This window comes from Pagrus major, chromosome 1 (assembly GCF_040436345.1).
Source record: "Pagrus major chromosome 1, Pma_NU_1.0".
Lineage (NCBI taxonomy): Eukaryota > Metazoa > Chordata > Actinopteri > Spariformes > Sparidae > Pagrus > Pagrus major.
Window position 1 is genome coordinate 22,693,359 of NC_133215.1, and position 13,970 is coordinate 22,707,328.

A 13,970-nucleotide genomic window follows, 5' to 3' on the forward strand; every position below is an offset into this window, starting at 1 on the left:
AATAACTTGAGTTTATTACAAAGTGATCACCAACAGATGGTTGTTTTCACTTTGAGTCCCTGAACAAACACGTTGACCAGCTGGAAAACTGCTTTTGACGGAGCTCTGATGCATTTTAAAACATTTTAGGAGAGAAATGAGTGGGAAAAGTCGCTGAGCAGTGCTGGTCACGACGGTGAAAGTGTGAGGTTTGGAGGCTCCTGCAACAAAATGCAGAGAGCATCAGAGCTCTACATGACTTCAATATGAAGAGAAACAAGTCCGCTATCGGCTCCTTCACTGTCAGCCTCCAACACTTCTCCCACATTTAGTCTGGAGTCTTTTATCGATGAAGAGAAAACACAAGTGGCCCGGCATTCAGACTGCCCAGAGGAGACACGGCCTGGGTTGAGTCTCCACGGCTCTCATGGTGTGTTTAAGGACAGCCTCCTGCTCTGGATTCTCCATTCGTCCAGTCAGACTCTCGTGTTGTCGTGAGTAGGATCAGAACTTTGACACAAAATGGCAGAAGTAGCTCCAGCTCCCGCCGCCGCTCCGGCTAAAGCCGCCAAGAAGAAGGTGACCAAGCCGAAGAAGGCTGGCCCCAGCGTCAGCGAGCTCATCCTGAAAACTGTAGCCGCATCCAAGGAGAGAAGCGGCGTGTCCGCGGCTGCCCTCAAGAAGGCTCTGGCTGCCGGAGGCTACGATGTAGAGAAGAATAAGGCCCGCGTCAAGACCGCCATCAAGAGCCTGGTGCTTAAGGGGGCCATGGTCCAGACCAAGGGGACCGGAGCGTCCGGCTCCTTCAAGATGAGCAAGAAGGTGGCTGAGCCCAAAGCCAAGAAGCCGGTTAAGAAGGCTCCTGCTAAAGCCAAGAAGCCCGCAGCCAAGAAACCCGCAGCGGCTAAGAAGCCCAAAGCTGCGGCCAAGAAGCCAGCAGCCGCCAAGAAGTCCCCGAAGAAGGCCAAGAAACCTGCGGCGGCCAAGAAACCAGCCAAGAGCCCCAAGAAGGCCACCAAGAGCCCCAAGAAAGTGGCCAAGAAGGCCCCTGCGACCAAGAAGGCTCCCGCAAAGAAGGTTGCCAAGCCCAAAGCCAAGAAGGCAGCACCCAAGAAGAAGTGAGCCGTCACTGCAACATCACACGTCCCGATTAAAGGCTCTTTTAAGAGCCACCCACACCATCCTTAAAGAGCTCAGTCCTGTTCATAATTGTTGAGAAATGTATCCTAATCGATATTAAATATAGCCTATAACATTTCAGTGGCACTGACACTGTAACTGCACCCTGTAGACAATCAGATAACCCCTCCTCTCACTTCTCTTAAACTAGTTTTATGAGACTGGGCATTGACACACGGCACCCAAAGTCTTCTGCTAATCTTAACTCGATCAATAATTTTACAATTGTTAATAAATTGTGACGTTGTAGACGACAAAACTGAGATTCCTCTGGAAGTGAGACATCTAACTATTCATATCTGGAAAGCGCAGATTCCGATTCCGGGTTTCATGTTATAATGCTGCATATGACTGCACTTTTATTCCACAGTGTGTCCAATCTAGTGACTCAGGTAGGATGAGAGGGTGAGCGGCACACAGCGCGAGCGGGAAAGGGAAGGGCTGCCCTGCAGAGATGAAGGCCTACACTTTATAATGCATCATTATGTTTCTTGGAACAGTCGGTGGAATAAATAATATGAGGGAATTTAAGTCCAGATAAGATCAGCGGCATAGTTAATTAATCTCTGTCACTGTTAACAACCAATGAAATGCTTTATAAACGATTTATTAATGATTGTTTATTGGAAAGTTGCAATTGATAATAATATAATAATAATAATAATATATATACTGTGTGGTTCATTTTTAAGCATTATTTGGATGAGTTGCAACTGATGCCTTCAACCTTTACGATTACTACTTGATGAATGTTTTATGAACATTTTCTTAACAGTAAAATTAATTAACTATAAATGTACCGTTTATTACAGATAGTTGTTATAAAGTGTTACCCATGTAAATGTCCTTTACATTTTATTTTATTCATTTTATCTTTACTTTTTTAAATCTCGCACTATGTATGTATATATTTGTAAATATTTTGCTACTTTTACTATTGTGTGTTTTTATAGTGTGTGTTATTGTGAGATTTGTGATTTTATGTGAATTGTTACTGCAACAGTGAAATTTCGATTGTGGATTAATAAAGAAATCTATTTTTAGCGTGTAAATAAGTTTGATCATTAAGTCAAAACTGGCCATATTTGTCTCTCATCTTCTGTCGGAAGTTGAGAATGTCATTCATTTGCTGGCACTGATATTATTTCCTAAGCGATTACTGGTCCTGTCAAAATGCAGAGAAATGCACAGATATATACTATAGCATAGTCTTCAAAATGTTCTTGATGTATGTGTGAGGTCAGAACCTCAGTACTTCTAAAATCCTGGCCACAGCCCTGGGCTCAATTATCCTGCCAAGAACAGGTGACTTGTTTTATTGAATCCACTTGTTTTACATGCCGAGACCAGATAGCCACAATATTAACCTTAATTAGTGCGACATTAGTGATGAACCAAGTAACTTAAAATAAAAACTTACAGTAGGCGAGGGAAATAGGTACACCCCATCCTACCCGAATGAGGATAGATTGGACCTAAAAAGCCGCTACAGGTAAAACCTGGTGTAAATCACGCGTTTATTCACCCTCTGATGCTATCCATCGTATATTTATCACAATACACTGATTTGGTAGAGTTGATACTCATGAGGATTGTAGCTATTCACTGAGACAGACATGAGAAACACTGCTCTTTATCAGAAGTGAGTGTGTGGCTCTTAAAAGAGCCTTTGTGTTGCTGGTCTCAAGCAGGATGATTTACTTCTTGGCGGCCTTCTCGGTCTTCTTGGGCAGCAGGACAGCCTGGATGTTGGGCAGCACGCCGCCCTGAGCGATGGTCACTCCGCCCAGGAGCTTGTTGAGCTCCTCGTCGTTGCGGACAGCCAGCTGCAGGTGACGGGGGATGATACGAGTCTTCTTGTTGTCACGGGCAGCGTTTCCAGCCAACTCCAGGATCTCAGCGGTCAGGTACTCCAGCACAGCCGCCAGGTAGACGGGGGCGCCGGCACCCACACGCTGCGCATAGTTACCTTTACGCAGCAGCCTGTGGACACGGCCGACTGGGAACTGGAGCCCGGCACGGGAGGAGCGGGTCTTTGCCTTTGCTCTGGCTTTGCCGCCGGTTTTGCCTCTTCCGCTCATGTTTCAGGTCTTTCTAGAGTCTCGTCTCAAAGAAAATGTGCTGCCGATACTCACAACCCTCGTTTTATGTCCGCGGAGCGTGTGCGGGTCTCCAACAGACCAACCAGAGAAGAGGCTTTCAGCAGAGGGGCCCCTGGCTGAATTAAGGCGGTCTTTTTGAACAGGTTTCTCGCCAATAAGCAGCGGAGATTCAGGCGGGGGTCGACTCCTCCAGGCGGCGCTGAGCTCCGAGAGGAGCCGCTAACCAATCAGGAGCCGGAGGTCTGAAGCAGCGTCACCGTTTCACAGCCGGTCCCACAGTTTAAGAGCAGCCAGTCTCGTCTCTTCACTACACTTTTCTCCTGTCTGTTCAGAGGAAGAAGAAACAATGGCAAGAACCAAGCAGACCGCTCGTAAGTCCACCGGAGGCAAAGCTCCCAGGAAGCAGCTGGCCACCAAGGCTGCCCGTAAGAGCGCCCCGGCCACCGGCGGTGTGAAGAAGCCTCACCGTTACAGGCCCGGTACCGTGGCTCTGAGAGAGATCCGTCGCTACCAGAAATCCACCGAGCTGCTCATCCGCAAGCTGCCCTTCCAGCGCCTGGTCCGAGAAATCGCTCAGGACTTCAAGACCGACCTGCGCTTCCAGAGCTCCGCTGTCATGGCTCTGCAGGAGTCCAGCGAGGCTTACCTGGTCGGCCTGTTCGAGGACACCAACCTGTGCGCCATCCACGCCAAGAGGGTCACCATCATGCCCAAGGACATCCAGCTGGCCCGCCGCATCCGCGGAGAGCGCGCTTAACTTGTCTGCTGCCCCACAAACCACAACGGCTCTTTTCAGAGCCCCCTCACTTCTTCTACAGAGCTGCTTCCTTCGTTGCTCATCTGGTTTACATTTTACCTACTCTGCATGTCTTCGGAAATCACAATATTGAAACAAGCTACTTATTGTACAGGGTATATTGAAACGAATATAATTGGGTTTCATGGTTTATCCGTCCCTCGACTGCTCTCACATTTAGACTGACGTTACTTATTTTGTAGCCCATTGAGGTCGAAGCTTAATAAACTTGCCAGTGGAAATGTTCAGATCGGTTTCTAGAGATCTTGCTGCTTTACAGATTTAAACGTTTATTGAAGGAAACTAACAATATTAAGTGGACAGGTGATTTTCAATATCACCAGTCCCGTGTCAGTTCCCTCCTCCCCTCGTTCGCAGTCTGTTTAATTACTCTACTCACAGCCAATCTGCATATGTTTTTCACCCAGGTGTCGCACAGGGTCAGTGCATTGCTGCCATCCTTTGGTGACTCACTGCAATCATTCATCTTATTTTAACCCCCTGGTTATCCCTCTGTCATTATGGGACATATAATGCAATGTCTAGACTCAGAGAGGCACATACCCAATATACCAGTTTTAGGGCTGTCTCACTGTGACATCGTTAAGGGCGTGAGGGCTCTTACAGACATTTTGAGCCCTTTATAGCCTCTTTCAATAAGTATGCATTACTCTATAATTTGCCTATCAATGTAAAAAATAGTAATAATCCAGAGCCTTTCATTATTCTATTAGCAATGTAGCAAGATCTTTTATTCACAGACAGACACTTTCTAAATCACTGCCTAACATCTGACATATTCTCCTAGAACTGATTCTCTACTCACTCACTTTATTAAACATCAAAAACGTAAAAAGCTTTTGAATTATAATGGAACTTTTCCCCCCTGATACCTCTGAATGAATATGTGTACATGTGTACTCCTGTTTATTGTTTTTATCATTTAGCTATATGTTGGGGGGCGATTCTGTAATAACACTAATGATTTACAAATCATTTGATTTTGTATTTCTTGTCTTGCTTACACACAATGACAACAGTTGTGTTTTAGTTGATGCTTTGGCATCTCCAGGAGAGCATCTTGATCAGGTTGTTGATAGGACTCAACTACATTACAATAGTCTGTATTATTGATTCTTAACTGGTCATTCTATTTTTATTCATTTAAATATTATGCTGGCTATCAATAACAACTGGATGTTCCTACTAAAAGCTATTACTACAAACATTTCTCCCCAAAAATACACATTAGAAAGATACAAAGTAGAACAAAGTTTACCACTAAATACCTTCAAGTAACATGAATCCAATACATTGTTGTTTTTTTATTCTCATTAGGATGTGCTTATCCTATTGTTTTCCATATTTCAGTTTGATGTTATTTTCAAAATATTTCGATGTACTATGGAATGAAACATGGAGCCTTCTCACACAGCCAATGCAGATTGTGCCCACAGGGGGCATCATTCCAGTTGGCCAACACTGGGTTGAAGTGATACATCTCCACACACTCCTCTATGTTGTTGGGACCACCATCACCAGGCTGGCCAGATTGCCAAAATCTGAATGAGATAGAGATGGAGGCCAGAGACATAAACACATTACAATCAAATCACAACACAGAAAACAATGTAAAGAGGTGCACTGCCTTTCATTGTTGTCCATCATAGAGCAGTATGGACCAGCCAATACTAAAAGCAATGCAATCGTATTAGTCCATGCCAAACTTAGGCAACACTTTTCACTATTTCTAAGGTCTCATTAAAAAAAAAAATAATTACAAAAAAAACTTTTGTGATACACGTTGGGTTTAAAGTATCAGTTCACCCAAAAATGAAAATTTAGTCATTATCTACTCCCACGTCAATGGAAAGGCAGATAATGACTGTTCCTTTAAGTTGGTTTTCCGTTTGTCTGTTTCTGATCCAGACCTGTTAAGATCTCTAGAGCCAAGCGCTGCCCACATACTGTAGCACTCATTTCTGTGATACCAAGGTCTTGTTTGAATCAACCTGCCTAGCAGAAAAATTCAGGGTTATTCTGAAGCTCTTACGTTTTGGTCAGTGCAGATCCATCAACCCATTTAAAAGTCCCAGCGGTGTCATGTAGACCAATCCAGAACAAGAGATATTGATTCCCATCCATACGGTACAAGGCCCTCTGTTAATTGAGATCATAGAAAATATAACTATGACTTCAAAACATCTTATCCACCATCAAGAATGGTGCACACATACTGTAGGCCCAGACACAGATTTAGTCAACTTTACCTGTTCCTCTTCGCTGTTGATCACCACCAGGTCAGCACCTTTACTTTGACAGTATTTCCTGCTGTCCTCCCACGTTTTTTGCTCAGTGGAGAGGAAGTAACATCTGGACTTGATCTCCCTCCAATCTGGAGGACACCGCTGAGAGGAAACACAAAAATTCGGCTCTGGAGGATGAAATAAACAAACGACACGTCACAGATTAGACTCTGACACTTGGATGGGGATCTGTAAGTAAAAATATAACCAAACTTTGTCACTTGAACTTTAGGACAATGAAAATAAATATTGTATCCTGTATCTGTGACCATAACTTTGCCAGCAGCAGCAAGGGTTTCTTCATTGTAACCACAAGAAGCGTTGAGTAGTTAGCACCTCACTGTTACCAAAAATAAATGAACACATCACAGCAATATGCCAAAACAACAGCCATGCCGCACTCAGATGTTGCAAAATGCTTACAGGCATTTGTGTCTGGGTAAATTACAGATTGTGCGTAAATGGTGGATAGATTCCTTTATATCAGAATGAAAGAGAAAGAAATGAGGAGAAACTGAACTTAAGGGCAGATGACTTGCCTGATTTGTTCTCAGCCCTCGACAGTCTGTCCCTCTCCTCCACCAGCTTCCTTATCGTGTTGGTGAGATGACTCTTCTCATTTCTAAGCTGGTCTCTCTCTCTGGTCAAGGCGTTGAATCTTTCTTGTAATTTGTTGCAGTGACAAGGAATCCTTCGCTCACAGTCCTGCACCACTGTCACCTGATTTTGGTCATCACGTGAGTGAGTTGCGTTGCAGTCTGTGTCGGTTGGTTCCTTGCTTGAGTACACTGATTGTATCAAAACAAAAGGTTACATTTAAGATAATTTTTCAAATGAATTTGAAATAGAAAATATTTGTCAGGTGTTTTTTGACAGCAAATTGTGAATACGTTTGACAGCAACATGCCAAACTACTCAATGTGTGTGTGTTTGCAATATTGTGGTTTTGTCTATGCTGTCTTACAAAATTTGAAGTTACACAACGCCAAAACCCCCCTCATACTCACAGGTTAGACGTAGGGCAACATTGAGAGTGGCTTGAATGATACACAGAATGCCAAAGCTGATGAAAAGCAGCCGACAGAGTCTTCTCTCTGTAAAATGAAGACGAACAGCAATAAAAGTTTGCGTAGCACCATGTGAGGCTGTAATGTCTTATTGATATATCATTAATGAAGAGACATCTATTCTTTTTTCCTTTGAGTTCTACAATATACAGTTTGTAAAGTTAGTTTACCAGACTAAAAATCACCCATTAGCATGTTAATATTTGCCTCAATGTATAGTTACACTTTATCGCAACTTGGGTCTCATTTTTGTAGCTTTGTCCATCGTTTCTGTCAGTTACCACTTGGAAATTTTAAAAACGACGACAGCGGTGAACAATATTGTTGGGCTCACGTTCAGAGCGATTTGATGAAAGACACTGACGGCCAATGAAAAATTTTACAAGGCTATCAATTAGCCTGATTTGGGGGACATTTTTCGACAAAATAATATCGCAGGAGTGCTCAGAATATCGGTTCGTAATTGTAGCCCACCTCTTCAATGTAAGCAAATTTATGGCATTCAGGAAACACTTTTTAAATGGTCTGCTGTAAATGCTTAGATTAACATATATGAGGCTAAAGATGACAAATCAGAAAACCTAATTTTATCTGAGACATACTGAAATTGGTTTTGTCTTCACCGATGCCTCTCAACAATCATTAAATTGATGCTGACTCATACAAAAGTAGGAATTGTCTTTGAAAGACAACAACTCTTGTATAGAGTGTTGGATTGTCCTAACACATTTCATCTTCTCTCTGTGAAACAAACAGTAACGGATCATCAATGTACATTTTCCTAAGCTGCCGACACAACTGGAGTACACAGTGCACTGGCATGCTTTTCATAAAATTTCTCTGAGACAGGGTTGTAGCACCATGTTACTGTGCACTGAAAACACTAAAAACAACCTGTGTTGTTTAACAGTACATACAGAATAACATTTTGTGTGTTATTACCTGTTTGATTTGCATCCCCAGTGCCTTTCCGCCAACGTCCTGGTCGTTCATTGATATAATCTTGTATCTCCATTGGCTGCATCACCCTGGTTGTTTTAATATTTGGTAAGAAGTACTGCAGAATAGTCTGATTTGTGAACTTTCTGTTCCTTCTTTTGGTGCAAGACTGAGCTGATACAATCTTTACATTGGGGTTAAGACATTGAGAGGATGTGCCAAATAGAGGAAGAACCGTTTATGTGGAAGTACAACACGACACACTAAAGTAGCCCATCACATTGTCAATGTAAACCACAATTTTGTGCCATTTTGAGAATCTTGAACATCTGTGTGGACTTGAATGAACTTGTTATGAGTTATTAAAAATAACTGATCACATTAATTACAGTATATAAATGCACCATGGATTGGCATTTTACAGGTCATTGTATCAGGCCGGTGAGTGTGAGACAGACAGAAACAGTTGAGTGATTTATTGCAAAAAGTGAGCAGCAAAATGGGTAGCAAGTCCAAACAGAAGTAACTGAGAGTGCATGGGTAAACAGGAATGGGGCAATAAAAGGTGCCGACAGTCAAGTGGGTACACATAAGGGTTCAGGTACAAGTTCCAGGGTTCAGGTTGCTAAAGCTGGGATAGGAGAAGGAAGTGGAAGGAGTCTGATGGATGGTGAAAAACTGGCCAACAACCTAAATAAACAGTTATATAATTATTAAACATCTTTTAATTTATTTTTAATTTCCATTTAATCATATTACCCTCAGCTCACTGGAGAAAACTGAGTGTGCATGTTGTCTGAAGGTGAGGTAGGCATGCAGGTTATATTTGGGTTTTTGGGTTTTGTCTTCATACATGTCAGTTCATGTGTAGGAAATGATGTAAGCATGGTTTTCCTGTTTACAGCCTGAGAAGGCTACAATATGTATCATTACAATAGATAGATAGATAGATAGATAGATAGATAGATAGATAGATAGATAGATAGATAGATAGATAGATAGATAGATAGCAGTTGGTTGTGTTGCGTAGATGTTCTCATGGTCTCACATGCTTTAGATAAATATGATTTCATTTCTGTGGTAGTCTGACATCTAACTCTAAAAATTAGTTTTGAGAACTTCCTCTTCTTCTTTCTTCCAAATTGCAAGTCTTGGCTATATAATGTATTTACTTCTGCTTTCTAACCCGGAACAGATTAGCTCAACCAGTGATGACATTGTTTCACATGTTTCAACATACCACATATGGTTGTGATTTTGTTGAAGACGTACAGCTTTTACACTTCTGGGAGTGTCCTTAACGACTCTGTAAGGTCACACAGAAGTGGATCCCACATCAGTTTCATTCTTAGAAAAAACTCCCACCACTTAGAAAACATCACCATTGTCACTTGGTTGTTAAAACACAATGAAGTTTGTCCAAAAGGAGCAGTCAGAGATCACTATGGACTATGTAAACATACCCGATGCATCAGCCGGGCGTGCCCTGAAGAGCTGTTCTGGACAGGATGGTGGAGTGACTGCTGCAGTTCCTGGTGAGTCAACATTCTGGGAAGAAGGGCTGAGAAAGAATCCATTTTTCCAAAGTTTTTAGTGTACGTGAGGAAGTATTATTGATCTGCTTTCATGTGATGTGAGATTATTCAGTCATTTTGCATTGAGGAACAAGTTATGTTCTTGTATTACACTTGAAAAGTACACATAATGGTTTATGAAACTGCCTGACTACACATTGACTGATTTAGTAAACCTAGGATTTTCCTATCTCTTCTTGACTTCTCTAAGTTAGGATTTCTGTGGTTGTAAAATGTGTTAATCTCGATCTCTGTCCCACATTCATTCGTCCCCAAATGGCGACACAGAACATTTCTCAGATAACTCTGTACACCTGCTTCATGGAGCAGGTCGTCAGACACTTAATTTGTGATTAATGTTTGTCTGATTTGTGCACTCAGGGAGAAAACTCTACAAATGTGTTGCCGTGAGCTTTGGACTTTTGTGTATCCTACAAGCTGTTCTCAACATTTCATTGCGTCACACTCTCTGTGAGTCATTTTAATTTCTTTCTTTTTTTCCTTTTTTTTATTTCCACAGACTTTTATTTAATTTTTCCTATTAATATAAGACTAAGAAAAATATATCTGGTTACTTGAAATTACAAGATATGACCATCAGTTTCTCTGAGGGGTTTCTATGTGTGCAGATCACTTGATTGACAATGACTTATGACAATAACAACTCATGATAATTCCTGTGCACTCAGGCTCTCTCACAGTTTTGGTCCAATTGAGTAATATTCCGTAACAATGCAGTTTCCCATACCTGTTCATTAATGCATTAATATTTGTGGGTGGCTGACGACAGGGAAACAAGTTTGGGGAAGTTTAGAATCAGTATATAATATATAATAATAGCAGTACTAAGCTCATGTATTACTGTTAGATTCCTCAGAAGAGGATGGGACTTTCCAGATCTTGCTTCATATTTTTGCTATTGAAATAAAAACGAAACCCATGAGTCACAACTGTCAGCTTGTTAACATGGTTATAGTCAAGTCTACATTTTGTTCCTGAATGTTCTCCTGTCTACATGTCAAAGTAACCTTGAGCATTATAATAGTCAACCAATTTGATCTCAGTGCATTTTGGCAGAACTGCTGGTTTAATGTAATGTTTGACACATGAATTCTCAATGAAGTGTTTCTGCTCTTTCAGACAGTTCTGGCAGTAAGACACCAGATAAAGAGGCCAGCTGTAAAAACCTGACTGAGGACGAACTGAAGAGGAAACTGATTAACTTTGGTAAGTAGGAGGATAAAACTTGCATCTAACGGGGCATTCGGTGCACTCTTCAGGAAAACAGGATAGGGCGCAAACGAAAAATGTCAGTACCTAGCCCAGCTTACACTAACGGGCCCCCATGAGCATACTCCTACGCACAGGAAGAGGAAACAAACGTCTGTCCTCAAAGCCATGCTCTTTTTACTTACCCATCTAATTTATTCATTATCACTTGTTAAATTAACTAACTGTTGAAGTAGGTAAATAATTTAGCATTGCAGAGTCAAACTCTAAGCTCTTTTTGTTGTCAAAATTTTCACATCTTGTTATCTTATGTCTTTGCATAACAGATCACTATTTCCAACAAGGATGGGTGTATTTCCATCCCAGTTTCTATTACATTTCTTCTATCAAGAAATCCTGGAAAGACAGCAGAGATGACTGTCTGCAAAGAGGAGCTGACCTGATTATCATCAAAAGCAAAGAAGAACAGGTGTGTTTGAAGTTAAGAGGCAATAGCAAGAGAAAGAGTTAAACATGTGAGGTCATCTAGGGGTAAGATTGATTTAAACTAGTTCTATTTATATTGATTACTGTTTTTCTCTGTAAACAAGGAGTTCACGAGAAATTTCCACAACCTCCCATGGATCGGACTGACAGACAGAGAAACCGAAGGGATGTGGAAATGGGTGGATGGCACGCCGCTGACTGAAAGGTTCACATGTTAGCTTTTTAATCGAAATACATCAATGCTGAAACTTAATGCCTTTTGTTGGAGTGATAACTGGCTCCATACTGAATCACAGGGAACATTTTAATTTAACTTAAACCTGAACACATGTTGCTGTCCATCCAATGCTTCTTGGCTTGTGCTCTTTGTTTCAAGATTATTTGTTTCTTTGTTTCAGCTACTGGAGCCCTGGAGAGCCCAACGCTTATAGAGGCAAAAGAGAAGACTGTGTAGTATTCAAGTCCCATGATTTTGAAAGCAACTGGAATGATTTATCGTGTGAAGAACACAATTTCTGGATCTGTGAAAAGATGATAGCTTTATAACTCAGCATATATAAAACCCTGAAAAGCTGTAACGCACTTTATGGTCAGTCTGGGTGCAGAAATTCCACTTTCCCAAAAATATTTCACAATCCTGTGACTGTGTACATGTGAACGATGAAGCTGTATCCATGTCTTTATAGGCAAAATGGCCATTGAGCTATATCAACCTGTTGTCACTCTCAACACGACAATTATGTCAGCTTGGTCGCCCTGCACTTCAAACTATGCTGCTGTAGATAACCCACTAGCGTTATTCCTGAAAGCACTCATATAGCCAAATGTTTGGATGTGCTGTTGAAGTCCGTTGAGACAGCAGTGGGATGAAAACTAATAGTCAACGTTGACTTCTTTTTAATTTATGTTACATCACTTACGTGACTTAACTTACAAATGTACTTATTTTATCCCAAACCCAAACGTTAACTGCGTGTTTATTATTGTTGTCATGACAATGAAGGTCACCTGACTATCAAACTCTTAAAATCTGAAATCTTTCTCAACAAGCTTTCATTTAACTAACCAGACGTGTGTTATTATGGATCCCACTGCTTTTCCAGCTCAGACTCCCACTCTGCCTCTGATTGGTTGCCTTTATTGGTTGGGTTGTTTAGATTAGGGCATAAGGGCCGAGACTGGTTTGGGTTAAGGTTAGTCTTTCAGGCCAATCAGAGGCAGAGTATTGCGGGTATTGCTAACTTAATGACGGAGGCCTGTGGGTTCAAAGCTGACACGAGAAGGGTAGAGCTGGGAGTGATATTTCTTGACCGATACATGTATAGTCATCCCTGAGCTGGTAACTTGTTGTCATTACTGTCCTTCATCATAACAAGAATGCTCTGAACCTCACCTGCTCAGGCAATTAACAGAAGTACTGAAGAAGCTAATAATTAATTAATTTACCAAAAGGTTTCACTGTCAACATATAATTGATAAACTTTCTTTGAACATGAGTGAGATGATTGCTGACACGATGTCAACTGAAGAAAGGTGAAATGATAATAAATGATGTTTGTGTCATGGCTGGGGTTTTTAGTTTTGTGATTTCATATTTTATTTTGTAACTCTCTCCTCATGTGTCATGTTTTGCTTCTCATTTCCTCTTTTCTCCTGTAAACATGTGTCTCGTTAGGTAATCACTACCTGTGTATTTACAGTAAGGTCCTTGTCTTCCTCTCTTATTTTGTCAGTTTGTCTATTCTCTTTCCCAACCTCAGTCCTGTGTCTCCTGCAGTCGTTATGTTCATGCCTTTGTTCCCTGTGCTTCTTTTGCATTTACTTTAGGTAGTTTTTGTACTTCTTTTATTCTCAGATTTGCCCCTGCCCTCTCCTTTTGTTTTTGTTGCCAGCTTTTCATTGACGGCCTGATGCACTTGCTTTTTCGATTTTGTGTTTGTACTTCAGAGCTGTTATTAAATCTGGCTTTTAGACTTCAACCTTCCTCTCTGTGTGTCTTGTGTTTTGACGGGTGTGGCTTCCCAGTTTGTCCGGTCATTTTGTTTCTGGGTTTCTATCTCCATTACAGTAACGTGTGGTTGGAGACCACAAGGTGTCCATTTTGTGTCGTGGTAGTGGCAGTTCACTTGTGTCGGGTCTGTGTGCTGCTGTTAGTGGATGGCAGAAATTCTGTAGTTTAACTACTTGTTGTTACCCTTTCGTTTTGTTTGGTTGCACTCCACTGTTGTGTTGGTCACCTGTTGCTTTTTTGCTGTGTGTTTTACATCAGTAATTATGCATTTGGTTTTGTGTTCTCTCCTCCTGGTGGTAGC

General features: G+C 41.5%; 3 protein-coding genes and 1 long non-coding RNA gene across 5 annotated transcripts; 3 read left to right on the plus strand and 1 right to left on the minus strand.

Moving 5' to 3' along the window:
* The first annotated feature begins 501 nt into the window (after positions 1-501).
* On the plus strand, positions 502-1,757 carry LOC140999355 (histone H1-like). 2 transcript variants are annotated; one of them, XM_073469721.1, is made up of 2 exons: positions 502-1,011; positions 1,054-1,757. In XM_073469721.1, the coding sequence occupies exons 1-2, from the start codon at positions 502-504 to the stop codon at positions 1,099-1,101; spliced, it is 558 nt and encodes a 185-aa protein (XP_073325822.1). In that variant the 3' UTR covers positions 1,102-1,757. The 2 variants fall into 2 exon arrangements, with proteins under 2 accessions (XP_073325822.1, XP_073325813.1); XM_073469712.1 differs by having other exon boundaries at positions 502-1,757.
* A 1,097-nt stretch (positions 1,758-2,854) lies between these two features.
* On the minus strand, positions 2,855-3,240 carry LOC140999492 (histone H2A-like). The gene has a single exon (XM_073469914.1). It carries the CDS (start codon positions 3,237-3,239, stop codon positions 2,856-2,858), a length of 384 nt encoding a protein of 127 aa, XP_073326015.1. The 5' UTR covers position 3,240; the 3' UTR covers position 2,855.
* A 366-nt stretch (positions 3,241-3,606) lies between these two features.
* Positions 3,607-4,062, plus strand: LOC140999435 (histone H3). Its single transcript, XM_073469811.1, has one exon. It carries the CDS (start codon positions 3,607-3,609, stop codon positions 4,015-4,017), a length of 411 nt encoding a protein of 136 aa, XP_073325912.1. The 3' UTR covers positions 4,018-4,062.
* A 5,765-nt stretch (positions 4,063-9,827) lies between these two features.
* On the plus strand, positions 9,828-11,149 carry LOC140999681 (uncharacterized). Its single transcript, XR_012179495.1, has 3 exons — positions 9,828-9,903; positions 10,324-10,413; positions 11,083-11,149. It is a non-coding gene; the product is annotated as an uncharacterized lncRNA (long non-coding RNA).
* The last annotated feature ends 2,821 nt before the right edge of the window (positions 11,150-13,970 follow it).

What these genes read in the sequence shown, in the direction of transcription:
- LOC140999492 (XM_073469914.1), bottom strand. Translation starts at nt 3,239, where the DNA reads ATGAGCGGAAGAGGCAAAACCGGCGGCAAAGCCAGAGCAAAGGCAAAG.
- LOC140999355 (XM_073469712.1), top strand. Translation starts at nt 502, where the DNA reads ATGGCAGAAGTAGCTCCAGCTCCCGCCGCCGCTCCGGCTAAAGCCGCC.
- LOC140999435 (XM_073469811.1), top strand. Translation starts at nt 3,607, where the DNA reads ATGGCAAGAACCAAGCAGACCGCTCGTAAGTCCACCGGAGGCAAAGCT.